This window comes from Sceloporus undulatus, chromosome 3 (assembly GCF_019175285.1).
Source record: "Sceloporus undulatus isolate JIND9_A2432 ecotype Alabama chromosome 3, SceUnd_v1.1, whole genome shotgun sequence".
In the NCBI taxonomy this organism is placed as follows: domain Eukaryota; kingdom Metazoa; phylum Chordata; class Lepidosauria; order Squamata; family Phrynosomatidae; genus Sceloporus; species Sceloporus undulatus.
In genome coordinates, this window is record NC_056524.1 from 13,555,223 (window position 1) to 13,575,058 (window position 19,836).

Consider the following 19,836-nt stretch of genomic DNA (forward strand, 5'->3'; position numbering starts at 1 on the left):
GGGTCCACTGAAAATATTTACCCTCTAATGAAGTTCTTATGAGAAGACATAGTGACTGCTGAGTATTCCTTGCCTAAGAAAACCCTGTGAAATTTGTGTGGTTGTAACTCAACAGGCAACTTGAAGGCACATATACATGCAGAACTCTGTGAGAAATGCCTGATCCATGGTGAGGGTGCAGAGATGCGGTAGGACATGGAAAATCTGAATGAGCGCTGTGTTGAAAAGAGGCAAGAGACCAGCTGGAAAGAAAAAGACTTGGGAGGATGGATGAAAGGACACTGCCATGAAAGTAGGATTAATGGGCAAAGCCAGGTGCTTCTGATAGTCTCTTCTGTTAAGTTGTCTTGTAGTAACTTTACTTATTTATTGAAAAGTTGGCTTTAAAAAGTAGTTTATTAGTGTCCTTTATGGTATGTTAAAAGTAACCCTTTGTGGTTGTTCATTGCAATGTTGAAAAACTAGTTTGTTGTGCTACTTGTTGCACTGGTTACTACTGTTAATTTTTAGAAAGGCATGTAGCACTAAAAAAATCAGTGCAAAACATGAAAAAATCCTGTTAAAATACTCTTAAACTAACTTCTGAAAATAAGTAGAAAATGTTACCCATTACACTGGGAAAAAACTCCCTGCTTAGCTCATTGTACTACATTTGAAATGTAACAAAATTGCATTTTTATTCTGCCAACGTAACTGTTTAAGGCAAGGTGTGGGAAATAACAAATCAGGTATTACAGTGTATCACTTTACTATTCTTTGCTTTACATTGTTCAGACTAAATCCAGACATTCGCCAGGCATTTACTTCAGAAAGGCGAGGAATAGAGGGGGAAAAAACCTTTGATGCAAAAAGGGCCCATCAGTATGGCCATATTTTGAGTGGGCATGTGGTGAATGTATATGATCTGTGGTCAGCATTTCCTTGCTTGTTGGGGTATAGTTCAAAGAATATTTTTTTTTGCTTTAAATCAAGGTTGTTGTTTTTTTAAAAAAATATTTGACAATTTGAGACTACCTGTGGTCTCCATGAGCAGTGTTCTACTTCAACTTGAAAAATGACATCTAACTCATATCCTTTGTCCACTCAAACAGTTTCAGAATAAATATTTAATTGCATTTCCACATAGACACAGGCAGGAAGAAGAAAGAGAGAGAGAAAAGAGGGTAAATGAGTTATCCACTGTCTTTTTTTTGGACTTTGTAGAAGGAGCCATCCACTATCTCTTTCAGCAAAGCAGAAGGATCTTCCCATTGTTTCCACTGGTGCACAACAGCTTTTGGGACTAGGGTAGGTTGGAGTTGGGGCTGCCAAGTACAGGGTTGCTTTCGTAGTCACTGTTTGGCTGATACTGTGTGCCTGGAGTCCTTCAGGCAGCCCTTGAAGGGGGATGAGCCTTGGTGGCGCAGTGGTTAAATGCCTGTACTGCAGCCACTCTCTCATAAATCTTAAGGTTGTGAGTTCAATACCAGCCAGAGCTCAGGCTCAACTCAGGCTTGCATCCTTCCAAGGTTGCTAAAACGAGTACCCAGATTGTTGGGGGCAATTAGCTTACACTTTATAAACCGCTTAGGGAGTGCTTAAGTGCACTGATAAGTGGTATAGAAATGTACTTGTTATTGCTATTGCTATATTGAACATTGCAGAAGGGTATACGTGATGTAGAGTGATTGATCAATATATCCCAAAATACATTTTCTGTAATGTATTTACAGAGCTGATGTATTTTTGGGTTTGATGTCATAAAATGCATATTCATGCAAAGCTAACACAGACTGACCATTGAACAATGGATGGCTTTTCTAACCAGTTGCTTTGTCTTAACTTCAGTCTGCCTGCCCCATCTGCGGACTTGCCATCTGCGGATTTGAGTATCTGTGGATGGCCTTGCCCCATTTGCCCCAATGGCAGTGTGTGTGCACGGCCCACCACCATTAAAACCGATGGGACTTGAGGTCTGGTGGTTTTTGGCATCCCGGGGGGGGGGCAAGAATGGAACCTCCATGGATATGAAGGGCTGACTATATTTTCCTTGTTCAGATCCTCACATTTACTGCAATACAAATAAATGTACTGTATCAGTGGTTCTCAGATAGAATCATATTGTTGGAAGAGACCACAAGGGCCATCCAGTCCAACCCCTGCCATGCAGGAACTCTCAATCAAAGCATCACCGGCATATGACAATCCAGCCTCTGTTTGAAGACCTCCTAGGAAGGAGACTCCACTACACTCCAAGGGAGTGTGTTCCACTATCGAACAGCCCTTACTTCCTCCTAATGTTGAGGTGGAATCTCTTTTCCTGTAGCTTGCATCCATTGTTCCGGGTCCTGTTCTCTGGAGCAGATGGTGGGGCAGAACCCTCAGGAATGTGTGAGAGTTGCTTAAGGGGGCGTGAAACTTGGAGGCCCCAATCCCCCTCCTGTTTGCCGCCTCTGCTTCCCAAACCTTTTCTGTCCTGGAGGGGAACAGAAAGACAAGAAGGGTACTTCGAGCCCCTGCCCAAGGGATGAGGAGGAGAGCCATTTCATTATAAGATGTTAAAATATGAGTATACATGAATGTGTGAACAAAAATAACATACTAAACAAAGAAAATATTTGTATTTATATACTATGTCAAGTGAAGGGGGCTACAACATACAGATGTGGATGTAAAGGGGGTCACAAGGGTTAAAAGTTTCAGAACCACTGGAATATATTACAAAAAAAAAAAAAAAAAAAAAAAAGACAACACGGTTACTTAAGGCTTGCTGGGGTAACTTTCCTGTGCCCTTTATATAAAAAAGCAAATGAAAGACAAATAAAAAGTGGCAAACTTTAGTGTTACTTTTTTTTTTTTAAAATAGGAATGTCCTTGAGCAATTGGCCAGCTAGAAAAGTAGCCCCCAGCCTTGCTGTAGTTGCTCACGCCAGCATGAAAGGAAGCAATAGGATTTATCTGCCAGTTTTAAACTGATGGCGCGGGGATCTAGGCTGTATTTATTTGGTAAAGCTTAGAATGAGGCTGCCCTGTCCTTTGTGGCAAAATCCCAGGCACACCTGCTTCTAAAAGGTAGGGGCTGAGTCTAGGAGGTTAGGATTTAGTAGCAGTAGTAACAGTGTTAGGCACCTAGAATCAATGAATAATGGACAAAATATATTAAATGGAAATACATTTTTAAAAAATCAATGCCCATAGATAACATTTTAAAAAGACATCTCAGGCATGGTACAGCCTGTGTAAAAGTGCCATGCTGGTGCCAATTTTAGAGTTAGGGACTGCGCGGCAACTGCACAGTCCCTAACATGGCATGGCACTGTAACAGTGGCAGCGTCCTGTGTATACAGGTGCCACCATTGTTATGTAAGCGCCATGCAGTGTCCACACTGCACCGCATGGCACTTACGCAATGAGTGTGCCAGTGGTGCACTCATTATATTGCACCTTTGGCACAAAAAGAACCTGTTTTTTCTGGGTTCTTTTTCCTGCGGAGGGAAGCTGTGCAGTTTGGCGGTTGCGGCTTCCCTCCGGAGGAAATTAGGCCACCGGCAGGCCGCCCTTTTCGGGCAGTCTGTCCCGCGCCTCAGTTTCCAGGATCCATGACATTAGACACTTTGTCCCTTCTAGCCTTGAGGTACCTGAATAAAAAGAAAAATGGGAAGAAATGTGGAAGATGGGAGGAAGCTAAAAGAAGGACAGCAGAGAGTTTTGACTGTTCAGTGTTACCTAAGCAGGAGATGGGAGCACACAAATCTGCTTTGGATTTGAGCCAGTGACTACTGCTCAGCCACGTCATCCTATGTCCATGTATACATATTTAATCTGGATTGATCGTACAGTGTGCAGTAAGGTTGTTCTGTGAGTCAAGGTTTTGTTCTTGGATAAAGCTTGTGCAATTTGCAGTGAGAATGTGTAGATAATGAGACAGTACTCCTATGCTCTTACCAAGAAGTATGCCCCATTGAGCATAGTAGGTCTTCTGAGTGAGCGTGCATAGAATTGGGCTGTTGGTTGGATTAAAAAGATATTCCCATGTGTGTCTCTAACAAATTGTTCTAGGAGCCATTCCAGGACCATAAAATATTATTTTGGAATTGGTCCTGAGAGGCACATTAGCCTCCCATTCTTCTTTGGGTTTCTAGGAAATCTTACTTAAATAGAAAGGAACATTGTGAAGTACAGAACTTTTTCATGGAGTACAGATAATAATATATAATTGCAGGTATGATTTGTTGTGGAAGAATGACATTTAAACCCCCCAGATAAAACAGTCAACACATTGGGACTTGATCTTCTTTATTGAAGTGCAGCACATCTATTGAATGATAGTTTTTTCCTCTCATGCTTCCTGCTTAATAACTTTCAAGAATAAATAATGATTTGGATCCAGTTTTATGCATGCTTTCTTCCCACAGCAATTTCTACAGCTTCCTGAAAGTGCTACATAGAGGGTCAGGGAAGTCTGGTTAAATTGGAAGATTTCTAGTATATTGGTGAAGGAAGTCTATCCCAATTGGAAGGGCCTTGTGAAAGGAAGATCCTGGATGTAACTTTATTTGGTTTGTGATCTCTTTGACTTAAACATAGTCAAGTCAAAGTAATCTCTTTGATTTAAACATAGTACGGTATCAGATTTTTTTAAAATACATGTAGTGGTGTAGAATTGGAATTTAGATCAACGATGTTTCTGTTTGGTCTGGATTGGTATATGTTTCTACTCATTGTCATCAACAGTAGTCTCTTCATCTGTTCTTGTTATGGAGAAATTTGAATGTTGACTGAATTCTCCTTATTGAGTTCACTCTGTCTTCTTTGTCATCTTACTACAGTATATGAAAAAGACACAGTATAGAAGTGCAAGAAGAATTTAAGGTTACCCCCTCCCCCCCAGTGCTGGACTTGATAGTGTAAGAAAAAGAATGGTAGTGTATATTCTCTCCCCTGTTACAAGGTGTAAAATTTTACGAACAATGTTTAGGCTTCATAAAAGCATTCGATGTAGTTTTAATGTCTGATGTAAAACACAGAACCAGAAACTAAGCTTTGAAGTTCTCTCTGCTGTTTGAACCTTTGTGTGTGTGTATGATATATACGTTTCTTCTGTCAGTACTTAAGCGTGAGAACTCTACCTTCTTCTTTTCATATAACTGATGTATTTTAAATAGGAAAAGATGAGAAGATTGTTGGTGATATTTGTGGAGTTCAATCTTATACTGTACATTGCTCCCCAGAAGTAAGCCCTATTGAATTTAATAGTGAGCCCTATTGAATTGGTTGGGATGACCTCCAAATGTGCACAGGATTATAATCTTAAGGATTAAATATATCTATATATCAGTTTTAACCAATCAATGTATTGGGTCATATGTTTGGAAACTAGAGATTTCTTTTTAGCTATTTTAATCAAAACTAAAATTGATTTTTTTTTATGTGGAAGTCAAAAGATGATGCCTAAGTTTGGAGTACATACAGTAGTACTCTATGTGATATGTTCTATCCATGCAGTAAGTGACATTTACCTGTTTATCTAATTAAAATGAAAAATAATAATGTTCCTTATGGCATCACAATTATGGATTGATTGCTTCATGCGAGAAGGTCTAAATATATCTTCATTTTAATAGTGTTTAACAAATCTGTTATTCAGTGGTTCCCAAACTTTTTCTGGTTACTCCCCCCTTTCATCTTGGATGATGACCCCCAACAACCTCCATGCACATTTCTTAATATTAGGTCTACTGTTCTACTGCAAATTCAAAACAACTGAACTCAGTCACTGCTCCCTTTGCACCTGGTTACCCTAGGAGCAGCAACCAAGCAAGCTGGCTTGGCAACAACTGAGAAGCCTCTCACCCATGCCACCCCTCCAGCAAAGACCCTGAAAAGAGGTTTCATGTAACTGCTCTTGGTCACTGCTCAGCCAGCTGCTTGGTTTCTGGTCCAAAGATGACCAGATGTTTCTCCCTGGTGAAAGCTTCTCAATTCTTGTTTAAGGTGGCAGAGATGGGCACAGCTGGTGCGTGTGTTAGGGGTTTATAGAGGCCACATGTCCTGGACTGGAGATTGGTGTGGATGGGGAAAGGAAGAGATTTTAACTATAAGAGCAGCTCCAAGGTGAAGGCCTCTTTCCACAAATCAACCCCAGATACTTCTTCCCCTCCTTCCCCAGAGTCATGTCTTCCCCACACATACACAAACATTGCTTCTTCTGTTACCTCTTCTCTCAGTCTATCCAATGAAAGAAAACAGGAGCAGCAGACCAGCTCCAACCTGCCAGCCAAGTCTCAGCAAAGCTCACAAAGCTGAAGCAGGGTCCCAGATTTCAAAGTTCCTTTTTGTTGTCACTTCTCCTGCACTAGCCGTGTCCCAAAATGGCACCACTCTGAACCATAGAAGGAATGTCCTGCACCCAAATGACACAAGAGTTTCCTAGCCACTACCACCAGTGAAAGATGCACCTAAGGGTGTGAGCTCATGCAGGCAGGCAAGCAGGCAGGCAAAGTGTGGGAGACACCACTACACAAAATGATAGGTGAGGCTGAGTTGTGATTTTAGGGAACCCTGAAAAGAGGTTTCATGTAACCCTCAACTTCACCATGGTCCTAAAAGCCAATGTCTTTTTTGTGCAACAATACTTTGACAAAAGGCCCCCTGCTGCCCCCTTTTGCCCTCAATGCCCCTTTGGACCTTTCCATCACCCCCGGGGGGGGGGGGCATACCATCCACTTTGGGAATCAGTGTTATAGTTCATGAGCTGATTAGTTTATCTACATGTGCATATAAATTTCCTTTAATATAATTGTCATTGTCATACTAGTGTGATGTACCTCACAAGGTTTTGTAACTAGAGGAAAAGATTCCCATGTACTCTTGAGCTCCTTGTAGGAATGGTGGGACAAAAATACAGTAAATAACTAAAACATCTCCAACTGATATCTCTTTCAGATTGCGGCAATTTTGCGAAAGAGAAAACTTGATTATTACTTGCACAAACTGCTCCCTGAAATTCTGCAATCAACATCTTTTCTGACAGCAAATGGAAGTCTATATATTGCATTTTTCTGCATTTTAAGGTTAGTGGATTTGATTTTTATGTCTTTATCAAAAGTTAGGGCTAGTGATTTCTCCTGTTTCATAATTAATTTCAAATTTTATTTCTGTTTTGATTTTTCAAAGCAAGACACATTTTTTCTTTTGAAAGACGTTTCATGACCCTCTGCTAAATGACTCTAGTACACCGCCAGCATGGTGCATTTGGCCCGTATGGACCGGGCCTTTGAATCATTGACTGCCACTCAAAAAAGGAATGTTTACCCTTGTAGTGTGCATATCTGTTTTCAAAATTCAATTAGTGCATTGTACAATTATTTTTTACCTATTTGTAATTCAGTTCATTGGACAATTGCTTTTTTACCTGTTTGTACAGTCGGCCCTTCTTATACATGGATTTTTTATACACGGATTCAAGCATACACAGTTTGAAAATGTTCCAAAAAAGTATACATTTCAAATATCAAACCTTGATTTTTCATTTTTTATAAGGGACACCATTTTGCTATCTCATTATATTTAATGGGACTTGAGCATACATGGATTTTGTTATACACGGGTGATCTTGGAACCAAACTCCAGCGTATAACAAGGGTCCACTGTATTTCTAAAAAATGTCAGAACCTCAGACTGAAATGAGAAATGCTGTGAAATGTACATGTACATAATGTCCAAAGAAATCAAATTTTAATCCTAGTCACTGTAACGTAACCAAATTGGCTGAAGTGGCTTGGTGCTCTGCATTCAAAATAGATTGCTATGAATTTCTGTTCATAGCACATGAGATGGGATAGCATGGATCAACCTACAGCTTGTCATGGGACAAAAAAAAAAGCCTTATCACTCCAAAAATGTACATAGTTCTTTTGTGTCAAGTAATCTTGAAATATAAACCTGTAAAATATGTATGCTCTATGGTGTTAAAACTATTCATTTTATGAGGTTTCTTTGATTTATTAGTTAAGAAGAATCAGGAAATGACAGCGGGCTGCATTTAGTCTGCAATCTGAGCCTGTTCATAAATACATAAATGTGGAGCCACATTTGACCTTTTTCAAAAGGAATGGCTCTTTCCATTCACAGAGATCTGGTGGACAGAGATCTGGTAGAGGGTTCTGCTGGAGGAAGGAAGGGGAAAGCCAACCCCCTGACTCTTCCTACTCTGTTCTGGAGGGCCAGCCAACCCTTTTCAGAAGACTGCTGAAGAGAGATAACAGGGGGCTGCAGGTGAGGGAAGAATTCACAAAAATCACCTCCTCATCCTTTCTTTTGCTGGCCGTTTCTAATGAGTAGAATCCCAGTTTGAGAGAAAAACAGGATATAAATCCAATAAACAAATAAACAAACCAGGGCCACTGAGAGTGGGTTCAAGCCCCAGTGATTTTTCTCCTGGCCCTGGAAATTTTCGCTCAAGGTTCCTGTAGTCTTACTGGGTTGGAAAGGAACAGACATTTACACTGCCACCCATAACCCTCTTGGTCTCTTGCCCAACTTAAATTGTAAATTGCATTCAGAGGCTTCCTCATCATGTAGTCCTCAGTAGCCAGTCCAGTCTGGCAGGAGATGTTTGCTCTTGGAAACAGAAGAGGTGGAGATGCTCTGTTCTCCCTTCCCCCTCTTCTGGAAACTGAGGCCACAGTGGTCTGACTGCCTCTGACTCTGCCCCCCCCCCCCCGCCACCATCATCAAAAGTCTTTGAGTTTTACCTGTCACTTCTGCCAGTGCTGCCTACCTCTGGTCTCATTCCCATCCTTCCACTTGCTGGCATTACTATATCCCTTTGTTCACCTCTGATTTCTTGGTCACTTGGTCTCTTTTGTGGCAAGGCTGGACTGGCAAAAAGGCTTTTAATATTTAATAGCTGCCTTGAGTCCCTGTATCGAGAGGAAGGTGGGAAATAATAATAATAATAATAATAATAATAATAATAATAATAATAGTTATTATTTATAATACAGAATTTTGTATATCATTATTATCTTCTTGGAAACTCCCAGATTTTAAATGGATGTGAAAAGCAATTAACAAATAATGATCCTACTAAGAATGGATTGCTTACAGCCTTGGGGCCATACTTTGTCCTGATTTAAATGCAGCCTATAAACCCCAGTAGTGTTTATTTTTCTATGTGTGTGTCTGTTGTGTGCCTTCACATCATTTCTGACTTATGATGATCCTAAGGCAAACCTATGCTGTGGTTTCCTTGACAAGATTTTTTCCGAGGAGGCTTGCCAGTGTCTTCCCCTGAAGCTGAGAGCATGTGACTTGCTGAAGGTCAACCAGTGAGTTTAATGGCTATGCATGTTTTTAAATTACATGTTTAATTTTTCAGAAAGATCCTGGGAAAATTCTATTTTTGGACACCTGGATTTGGTGCGGCTTTGCCAGCTTCTTATGTGGCCATTCTTATTGAGAGGAAGAGCAGGTATGTGTTCACTTGCTGTTTCTGCATTGTTTTGGGTGGGAGTCATTCAGATGTCAAGGTGTAGGAAAATAAATAGATAAATATATAGCGGTATGCAATTTATTTTATTTTTTAAAATATAGGAGTGTAGTGGTCATAAACATGAGCTGGAAGGCTGAATGCACAAATTTGATACAACAACATTTAAATTATTTTTCTGGAAGTTATTCCTCTCACATTAGTTACTTACCAAATTATCTGATGCCTTTATAACACATAGTTGATATTGGAAAACCACCTGTAAAATTATGCAGATAATTTTGTATTTTTTGGAGAACCGAAGCCTTTGCCTTGAGGTCCATCATTTTCCAATGGATCAGTTTTTAATATTTTGCTCCAACCCTTGCTGGAGGAGTGACAAGTACAGTCAGCCCTATGTATCCACAGATTCTTTATCTATGGATTCAACCATCCATGGTTTTAAAATACATAACTTGCTAAAAGTAAATCTTGATTTTGCCATTTTATATAAGGCACCCCATTTTATTACAACATTGTATTTAATGGGACTTGAGCATCCTCTGATTTTGGTACCCACCGGGGTCCTGGAACCAACTTCCAGCAGATACAAAGGGTACACTGTACAATTCCACCTCATCTGGAAAATAATAGTGCAATATTCATCTTAGTGGATTTATAAATAAATTCATATATTGCTTTATCAATCTCTGTTGTTATCCCAGTCACTTCAACATCGTCTAAAATGCTGGCCATAAATTTCTTCTTACAAATTTTCTCATCTGATGAGATCCAGGATTAAATCTGATGAGATCCAAGTATATTGCACTACTTTAAGGAGTAGTTCAAAATGTGACGTTTGTATAGATTCTTTTGCAAATAATGGGACAAAAAGATTATTGCTATGTATTTTGAAGATTTCAAGATAGTGCGGCTGGAGAAAAAGTTAAAAATAGGACCAGTGGAAAACCTTAGGCTTTACAAAATCAACAAAACCACCAGTGACACCATGAAGGCTCCAAAGAGCCAGGCCAACACCTTGGGAGGGTCAGATCTGTTAGCATTTTACTGTCCTTGATGAACATTGATCCCACCATTTCCTTAGTCATTCTCTTGCTTTGAACATATTTGAAAAGCCCTTTTTTCTTGCTTCCTTCTTCCCTCTCTACAATATTGGTATCTTATTGTTTGTATAATTTCTGTGCAGTTTTTTTTCAAAAGCCTAGTATATGCTCTGGTGTTACTTAACTTAGGTTAGTAGGATTATATATGTGTAAAAATGAACACCCTGTCATTGTTAAGGTCTTTGTGAACTTAGAGCTTCTAAAAGGGTGGCATTCTATATTGTATATGGCATAGGTCATGACCTTTATTCCTCTGCTCCTAATGCACCATTAGCAATGACAATGAATGCACAGTAATGGTTACTAGTTCCTCTTGTGTTCACTAGGCTCTTCTTCCCAGCTCTGGATATCTCTCCACTTAATTCCTGCAAGTTTGTCGGTTTTAGGTACCTCTTTCTTAGTCTTTCTCTTGCTTTGAACATATTTGAAAAGCCCTTTTTGTTGCTTCCTGCTTCCCTAGCTAGTCTCAGTTAATATTGAGCTTTAGCTTTCCATACACTATTCTTGCCCACTTGAGCTACACATCTGTATTTTTCCTTGAAGTTTTCCTTGAAAAAGACTGCTTCTAGTGTCTCCAGTTGTGGCAGTCCAGCTCATTACATTATGATGCTAGTGTTGATCAATCCAATTTTTAAGTGTGTTAGGAGGAATAGAAAATTTGATGTAAAGAGCTTCTTTCACTGTGTGGCAAATTTTGGATTGGGAATGTGCGTTACACAATTGAAAGACGCAGGAGGGAAAAATGAGGTTTCATGGAGGGATTTTCTGTGAAAGTTGTTGTTTTGTAAGTTTCTTCAAGACTAAATGGTTGGCCTGTCTTACCTGCATGATTTGATGGATCACATTGCTTGTCAGTACACTTCACTGGTACACAGATCCATAACAGTACCCTTCATCTCTGTATCTTGTTGCTCCATTTGACCTCTACACTTATCTAAGGCATCCGCCTGCCCTTCTCTAGTTGTTTGTTTCTACTCAGTCTCCTAAAGATGTCCTCAGGAATGAAGCCCTTCATTTTCCCTCCTGCTGTGCTCATGTTGTTCTCAGCCATAGTTGCTCTTTACAACTGAAGCAGTCACCAGAGAGGGTGAAAAGAATTAGTGAGAACAGGTGCAGTATTCATGAACTCCTGCTAGGGTCCTTGAAAGGAAATAGGCCTGGCAAGAAGCTGGCATATAGAGATTGCCAAGAATTAGAGAAGGAAAATGTGCCATTCTGTTCTTGCATTCCCCCTCCCACTGTGCAGAGTCCAGTTTTGGGTGCTATATTTTTCTTGCTGTATTAATCTGTACAATTTAACTTTCAAAACATGTGCATACAAATATAGAGGCCCTGCAAAATTTGCTGTGACAGTAAAGTGTGGGAAATCTCCCCTTCCCCAATACACACAGGCCAGGGTGAAGGGGATCTGAATCCTCTCTTCTCCAAAGCAGCTATAGTGAGCTTTATCTATGACCAGCTTTCCCTTCCCAATACACACAGGCCAGGGTGAAGGGGATCTGAATCCTCTCTTCTCCAAAGCAGCTATAGTGAGCTGTATCTATGACCAGCTTTCCCTTCCCCTTCCTCCAGGCTATGTTGGAGGGGAACTTATTTTAGTTTCCACACCAAATTACCACTGGGAGTGGGAATTGCATCTCCTTGTGTTGACTTAGGGAAGTGAGCTAAATCTGTCTGTCTTCAGTCAGCACAGCTAAACCCTTGTCCCTGTTCAGGATTAGTGCCTGCTCCCTGCCACTAGGGATATGCTTGCAAATGTAGGATGCTCTTTCATTATCTGCTTCCTTGTTTGGGCTTTAAATATATTTGCTTGCATGAGATCTGTTTTCATATTTTATGTATAAAAGAATAAATAATATTTCTTGATCTCTTTGGAATATACAGTTATGTTCCAAGTTTGTGACAGCTGACTATATCTACATCACAGGTTTCATAGTCCTACATCCCTGTCATTTATGAACTGTACCACCTTTGCATTGCAGAAGCAGAGCTTGGAAATTTACCTTTTAGGATTAGAACTCCCAGTATCATGCTAGAGGATTCTAGGAGTTTAATTAAAAAGAAAAGCAACTTTGCTAAGCTCTGGAGGCATATAGGTCTAGATTAGTGCCTAGCTGGAAAACCTGTGGGATCCTACACCCTGCCTTGAGTTCTGTTGAATGACAGGAGGATGTAAGTGGGTTTACATTCATTCTCTCCTGCAGGCAATCATTGTACATTAATAGTTTTGTAAAGAGGGCTGGAGAGCTTAAACAAAAGACTTATTATCTTCACCACACAACAGTTTCCAAAGTTGTCCAAGGCAAGCTTTGACAATAGAACTGATGCAAAGTTCTAGAAACCTTCCTTCCATGATGAAAGCACTGGAGAACCTCCTAAGAGATGGTATTTCCTGGTCCAAAAACATCTGGTCCAAGAAGTTGAGGAGTGACTTGCTTGTGAAGCTGGAAACTAGCCATGCCTTTTTATTGAGGATACAGCATTATTGTACTTCAGACACATCATGGGAAGGCATGATTCATTGGAAAAAACAAGAATGCTAGGAAAGGTGGAGGGAAGCAGAAAGAGAGGAAGACTGTATGCTAGATATATGGATTCTGTTAAGGACAGAGATAAGTGTTTACAGGAACTAAGAGCAGTGGAGGACAGGGGTTCTTGGAGACGTCTCATCCACAAGGTCACCATGGATCGAAATCGACTTGAGGGTAGTTAACAACAACAAAACAAAAATAGCATTCCTTACATTCTGTTCACAAGATGCTGGACATGGGGAGAAAAAAATTCCTGTTATTTTTATTGTAACCTATTCGTGCAAATGCAGAATAGGGTTTTTCTCCTGAGTCCTCCTACATTGGTTCTTTTACATACACCAGGTTCCCTCTCTTCCCTCTTATATCCCTAGTTGGGGGCTCTGTTTTGTGTAACGGAGCTAGTGGCCTTTTATTTGAGTCAAGGTAAATGTGGCTTGCACCTGGTTCAAATAGCATTTCTTATTTCACTCTTGATTGCTGGGAATAGGAAACACAAAGGAGTGCATTAGTACAGGAACCTAAGAGGCAGTTAGCTGGAGAGTGATCCCTGTTTCCTCTGCCGCATCAAAGTTGAGCACTGCTCACTTCTGAGCAGCCAAATATTTTCCTAGGCTTTCTTGCTCCTCTCTGCCTTGTTACAAGCCAGGAATACTGTTAGAGATGCAGTCTTTGGCCTGTTACAGACTGCCAAAATAAAGCTGCTTCGGGTCTCTTTGGAGGTATGCTGTTTAAATGATACATGCATCCTAAGAATCTGGAAGCTGCACCAAAGCTGCACTCCAGTGCTTAGGAATGGAGTGTGCCTTTGGCGCGACCTCCAGACTCTTAGGACTCATGCATCATTTAAATAGCATACCTCCAAAGAGACCCGAAGCAGCTTTATTTTGGCAGTCTGTAACAGGCCTTTGTCTCCTTCCTTGGAGCAAACAGAAAAATGACAACTACTGATGCAAGGATGCTGTCTCTAAAATCACTTTTCTCTGTATGAGAGGATTACTGCTGACTTAAAGTCTCAGTAAGACTTTCATTAATTAGAATGTCAAGCAGTTTGTAGTGTTTAAATTTTTATGTTGCCCTTATGGTTTTTTAGAGTACTTATACCCCAATCTACAGCAAAAAAGGTTCCCAGAGCAGTTTATAAATTGTTCATATGACTTCTCACTGCCTTCAGGCTTACAATCTAATGTAACACACAGGGAAAATGCCAGCAGGAGAAGGCATTAGGTCCAGCAGAGATGCTGCCTATTCTTCATACACTCTGTGGTTACAGCAGTGGCACATGGAATGGAGAGAGGGCCTTTATTCAGCTGCTGGGGCCTAGGCGTGATGGAGCTGTACCTGCCTATTCTTCTCTCTCTCCAAGCCATGACATCTAGTTGCTCTTGCAAACCGGGAATCAAACCACTGTAGTTTTGGTTTGTGCCCCAGTTCATGTTCAGCAGCTATTGATGTTTCAGTTTGGTTCTGGTTCATTCCAGTAAAAGTTTGGTTTCTGGCTGATGTGCATAACCAGCCAGTTCAGTTTAAGTGGGAGAAGGCCATTATTATAATGCTAACTTGCCCTGCAGGTAGGCTGGGTTCTGCCTGGGGCCTTGAAGGTTTAGCTATCCTGGAATCATTAACAGTATATGTGCCACCTACACTGGCTCATTTAGTGCCATGTGTACTATTGGGGTGAGCTACTTCTCAGAGCAAGTCAATAGTGTCTTCTGTTTCCTTTTTCCAAAAGGTACACTGCAAACCCATAGATTTCTTGTCTCTCTCCCCACCTCCACATATTCTTGGCCTATATCCAGTAGCTAGTCTCAAGTATGTTAGTTCATCACTGAGGTTTACAAAAATGTTGACTTACCATTCATTCAGCAATTGGTTTAATGGATATAATCTATTTAGGACTAGGATTTTTCATTTCCCCCCCAGGGTTTACAGATTAATTTCTATTCCAGACACATTCCTGCTTTGCTTCAGGCTGACATATATGTTCTCTTTGCTCCATTGCACCATGTAGACCATTTCAAAAACACAGAATACCTACTGTGTCATTGGTCTTGTGTTAGCTCACTTGTGCATTGGTGATTCATCCCTTTTTTGTTTCAGTTTGTATGTTTACCACAAAAGGGAATCAGAGCCTGTCTAGATCTTCCCAGTCCCATCCCTTGCAAAGGAAAGAGTATAAAAACCCATAGAACGAGCCCAGTATATAACTTCTCAGATAATCTTACTTCAGGTAATGGTGGTGGTGGTGGTGATGATGATTGCTTCTGGTGGAGTCAGTAAGTATACTGTGCATTTTGTTTGTATTTTTTTTTTGGTTCAACCACTTTTGTGGACTAGTAGCCCTGATTGGCTTCCCATGTAACATGTTTTCTTCTGGTCCACATTTAACACATACTGTATATACCCATGTACAAGTCCAGAAATGTTAGTCAAAAATTGACCCCAAAATACCTGCATCGACTTATCTACAGGTCAATGTAAGTACTGTACTTTAGTTCTTAGGTAAAAAAGGAACCATCCTGGAAGCATGGACCCCCTCATCTTTTTCATCTATTCAGCTTTTAGTGTGAGCAGAAACAGTGGTGCCTGCTCAAATTTTGTAAGTTATTTGGCACTGTTTTTCTTTGGCTCATTAGATCCTTTGCTACATGCTCCTGGGTTTTACACTTACCTTATCCACTTATCATATCAAAATCCATAATTTTGGCCCTAAAACTTGCCAATGACTTATACATGAGGTCGACTTATAGTTGAGTATATACAGTAATCATAAGAGGGAACTGATAGTGAGACAGTGAGGAAGGTTTCCCCTGGTTGCCTTTCCAGAGATTTAGCTTGAGAACAAGTTCTTCCCAAAATGTGTCGTCTACTCACAGTAATAATAAACCCTTCCTTTGTAGCACTAAACTTTGCTTCTTCTTTTTCCTTCAGGTTTACAAAAAAATTCTGATGTCTTTGGAATGTACAATGTTCAGTCTGAGTGCTTCTTTAGGAAAAAATGGAGCTCTGTTCAGTTTTGATTTAAATAATAAATAAAATAAATAAAATTTTTATTTTTATACCGCCCTTCCATAGATCAGGGTGGTTCACAGCAAATATCAATAAAACACAACATATACATTCAGGTTAAAACAATTACACAGCAGCAAAATAAAACAGAATAAAACCCCCGTTAGCCAGTCCTCTTTGTCACAGAAGAGGAAGGGAGGCCCACTGGACTTTAGTCGGGGAATGCCATCTGAAATAGAAAGGTTTTTAGGTCCTTTCTAAATTGGGCCAGGGAGGTGGCCGAGCGGAGCTCTGTGGGCAGCGTGTTCCAAAGGGCCGGGGCGGCGATGGAAAAAGTCTTCCTCGTGGTAGAGGTCAACCTAGCCCCTGACACCCTAAGTAATTGCTGCCCAGATGTTCTGAGGGTGCGGGACGGAATGTACGGGGAGAGGTGGTCCTTCAGGTATCCTGGGCCCAAGCCATTTAAAATTATTTTTTTTAGGGCTTTATAGGTCATTACCAACACCTTATATTGTGCCCGGAAGCGAATAGGCAGCCAATGCAAGTCTTTAAGCATCGGTGTAATATGGCTGGCCCTGGAAGTTCCAGTGACCAGCCTGGCTGCCATATTCTGTACCATTTGTAGCTTCCGGGTTTGGTATAAGGGTTGCCCCATGTAGAGTGCATTGCAGAAATCCAATCTCGAGGTTACCAGAGCATGTACTACCGTTTCAAGGTCCCTCTGGGCCAGGTATGGGCGCAGCTGGCGAATGAGCCGAAGCTGATAACAGGTGTTCTTGACCGTCGCATTCACCTGAGCAGTCAGGTGAAGCGACGAGTCAAGAAGCACCCCCAGACTGCGCACGGAGTCCTTCACAGGGAGCGTGACCCCGTTCAGGACAGGTGGAACCACCGCCATTCCTGGACCAGGGGAACCTATCACAAGTACCTCCGTTTCCTCTGGATTCAGCTTGAGTCGGTTTTCCCTCATCCAGCCCATTACTGACTCCAGGCACGCCACGAGAGGAGAGACGCCATCCTCAGTCACTGCATCAGTCGGAGACATAGAGAAAATTATTTGGGTGTCATCAGCGTACTGATAACCCCGCGCTCCATGTCTCCGGATGATCTCACCCAGCGGTTTCATGTAAATGTTAAATAGCATGGGAGACAGAATGGCTCCTTGAGGGACCCCAGTTTTAAGGGCCCTCTCATCGGAGCACACGTTTCCCATTTATTTATTTAAAATATTTATTTATTTATTTATAAATTTAGGGTTGTTTTGACTCCCAAACTAAATCTTGACAGTTCATAAGATTGTAAGGAGACTGAGGACTCCTTCTTAAAGGTTTGTTCAGTGTTAGAGAAGGGAAAATGACATCAACTATTGAAGTGAATTCCTGTAGAGAATACTGCTCCTGTTTGCTCATGTTTGTAGTGGTTAAAATATGTGGAACATTTTGTGACTGCTTTCCTGATGATGGGGTGCTAGGGTTTCTGTAAGTTAGTTGCTTATATGCTATCACTCCATTTGTCTTTATGGTTAGTTGCTTATATGATATCACTCCATTTGTCATTATGGTTTCATTTCATGAGTAGAACTGGAATGGCTTTTTGCCTCTCTTGCAAGGACAATTTGAACGTCCTTTTATTGCATGTGAGAAACTTTGGAAAAAATAGTGTTGCTTGGGAAAAATACACAAGTTGTTACATGAGCCAAAACTTGGCAGTAGATTTTTATACTGCCTTCTAAGAAGCACTAAAAGAACAGGAATAATTAACACTATCTCCCTCTTACTTCAAGTTACTTCACATTTGGGATGATGTCACACATGATGCTTGCCAGTTGGAAGGCTGCTTGAAGTTACCTCTCAGATGATAACTCCATATGGCAAGCTGTTTTATGTGTACCGGCTCTCATGAATTTTCCATCACTTCTTTTTTTCACTTTCACAGTCCTGTTTTGGTGGCTGGATAGGTTGGTAGCCAGAACAGTGATTTTCATTTGGAAAAGAACACTGCACTTCTTCCCACCATCAGTTCTGGACAGTTCTGGCATGTGGAAAAAGTGGAGAATTTCTGGGCAAGCAGTATACAGAGTAATATAAACACTGCTTCACTGATGTGGCGCTGATCACTTTAAAATACTCTGAAAATATACTACAGTATTCTGATCCAATAGGCTGGTTTAAAAATTATATATATATATATATATATATATATATGTGTGTGTGTGTGTGTGTGTGTGTGTGTGCGCGCACGCGTGCGTGAGAGAGAGAGAGAGAGAGAGAGAGAGAATCTTTTCTCATTTCAGGGCTGCTTGTGAAGAAATGTAAGGACTTACTAATGAGTCCAAATGTAAGTGTTGCAATATGCATATTTTTGCAACCTTAAGCACAGAGAATCAGTAAGTAGACTAAGTAAAGCTCTATGTGCTAGCAGTTGAATGCAGGTTAGTCATTCTTCCAGGGAAGAAGAACCAAGGAGACACTGTTTATTGGTCACTTTAAATCAGTCATCAGTGTAAAGCAATGGTTCTCAACCTTCCTAATGCTGCGGCCATTTAATACAGTTCCTCATGTTGTGGTGACCCCCAACCATACAATTATTTTCATTGCTACATGCAAATACGTGTTTTCTGATGGTCTTAGGCGACCCCTATGAAAGGGTTGTTCGACCCCCAAAGGAGTCCTGACCCACAGGTTGGGAACCACTGGTGTAAAGGAAGAGTTCAAACAAGCTGTGCACTTTATCAGTGGGAGTTAATTTGATTGTCAGGTACATGTGGTGATTATTAATTGTTTTCTGTTCTTCTGGTTTATAAGCCCCGTATTTGAACACATATATTTATACAAGAGACTAAACTTGGCTTTTCAGGCTGGGACGGTTGGTATTTTATTTTTATATCTTTCTATAAAATCTTTTAAATGCAGTAATGGTTATATGATGGTTATAATCTTTTGGCTTATTAACAAGGCTATGATCATATTGACATCTATTCTGAGACATCATTTTCAAAAATGAATTGGATTCAATGCTGAGTCTGAAAATTCTATGATTTCATTTCTGGATCTCAGAAGCCTTGTTCCATTACTTCCTTTCTACATGCTTTTGAATTTTCTCCTCCTTTCCAAACCATCATAACTAATTCTGGTTTTTATTTGTTTGTTTTTTTGGTTTGTATGCCCTTAGAAAGATGCCATCCTCCCAGTCTTACAGTATGGAGGGTCTGAGGTCTTATTTAGTGACAACTCTTATCTCCTTCACATAGGAACCAGGAGTCTGATTATCTAGCAGAAATACATACAGGCACATTCCTGGGTTAGTTATCTTGTAGTAATTCATTAGCAGTATGGGGAATTGTGATTAGGAGAATAAATGAGAATGACCAATGAGTGACTCAAAATAAGGAAGACAATGCCAGCCTAGGTTGGGCTGGACAAATGCAAAATAACAAAGAGTTATTTGTGGTAAGAACAACCTCTCTTAGCTAGAATATCTTGGACATGAGGGCTGGTCAGATTGAGGTATAGTTTGATGCATATGATTTATAAGATCATTCACCATTTAGTGTCTTCTTGGACTGAAGAGTGTATGTTTCATATTCTTTAACTTTGTCGTATCAGTGAACGATGGAGTTGATACAGCCTTGGAATGTGGTGGAGTTTCCTTCTTTGGAAGTTTTTAAACCAAGTCTGGATGGCTATCTGTTGGGGGTGCTTTGATTGTGTATTACTGCATGGCA

The 19,836-nt window shown here is 40.5% G+C and overlaps 1 protein-coding gene across 1 annotated transcript in view; it reads left to right on the forward strand.

Annotated features, from left to right (window-relative positions):
* TMEM135 (transmembrane protein 135) overlaps positions 1-19,836 on the forward strand; it is a 226,730-nt gene that overhangs the window by 11,961 nt on the left and 194,933 nt on the right. The window contains exons 2-3 of the mRNA XM_042457786.1: positions 6,925-7,052; positions 9,362-9,454. Of these exons, the coding sequence (XP_042313720.1) occupies positions 6,925-7,052; positions 9,362-9,454 (221 nt within the window). The remainder of the gene's footprint in view (positions 1-6,924; positions 7,053-9,361; positions 9,455-19,836) is intronic.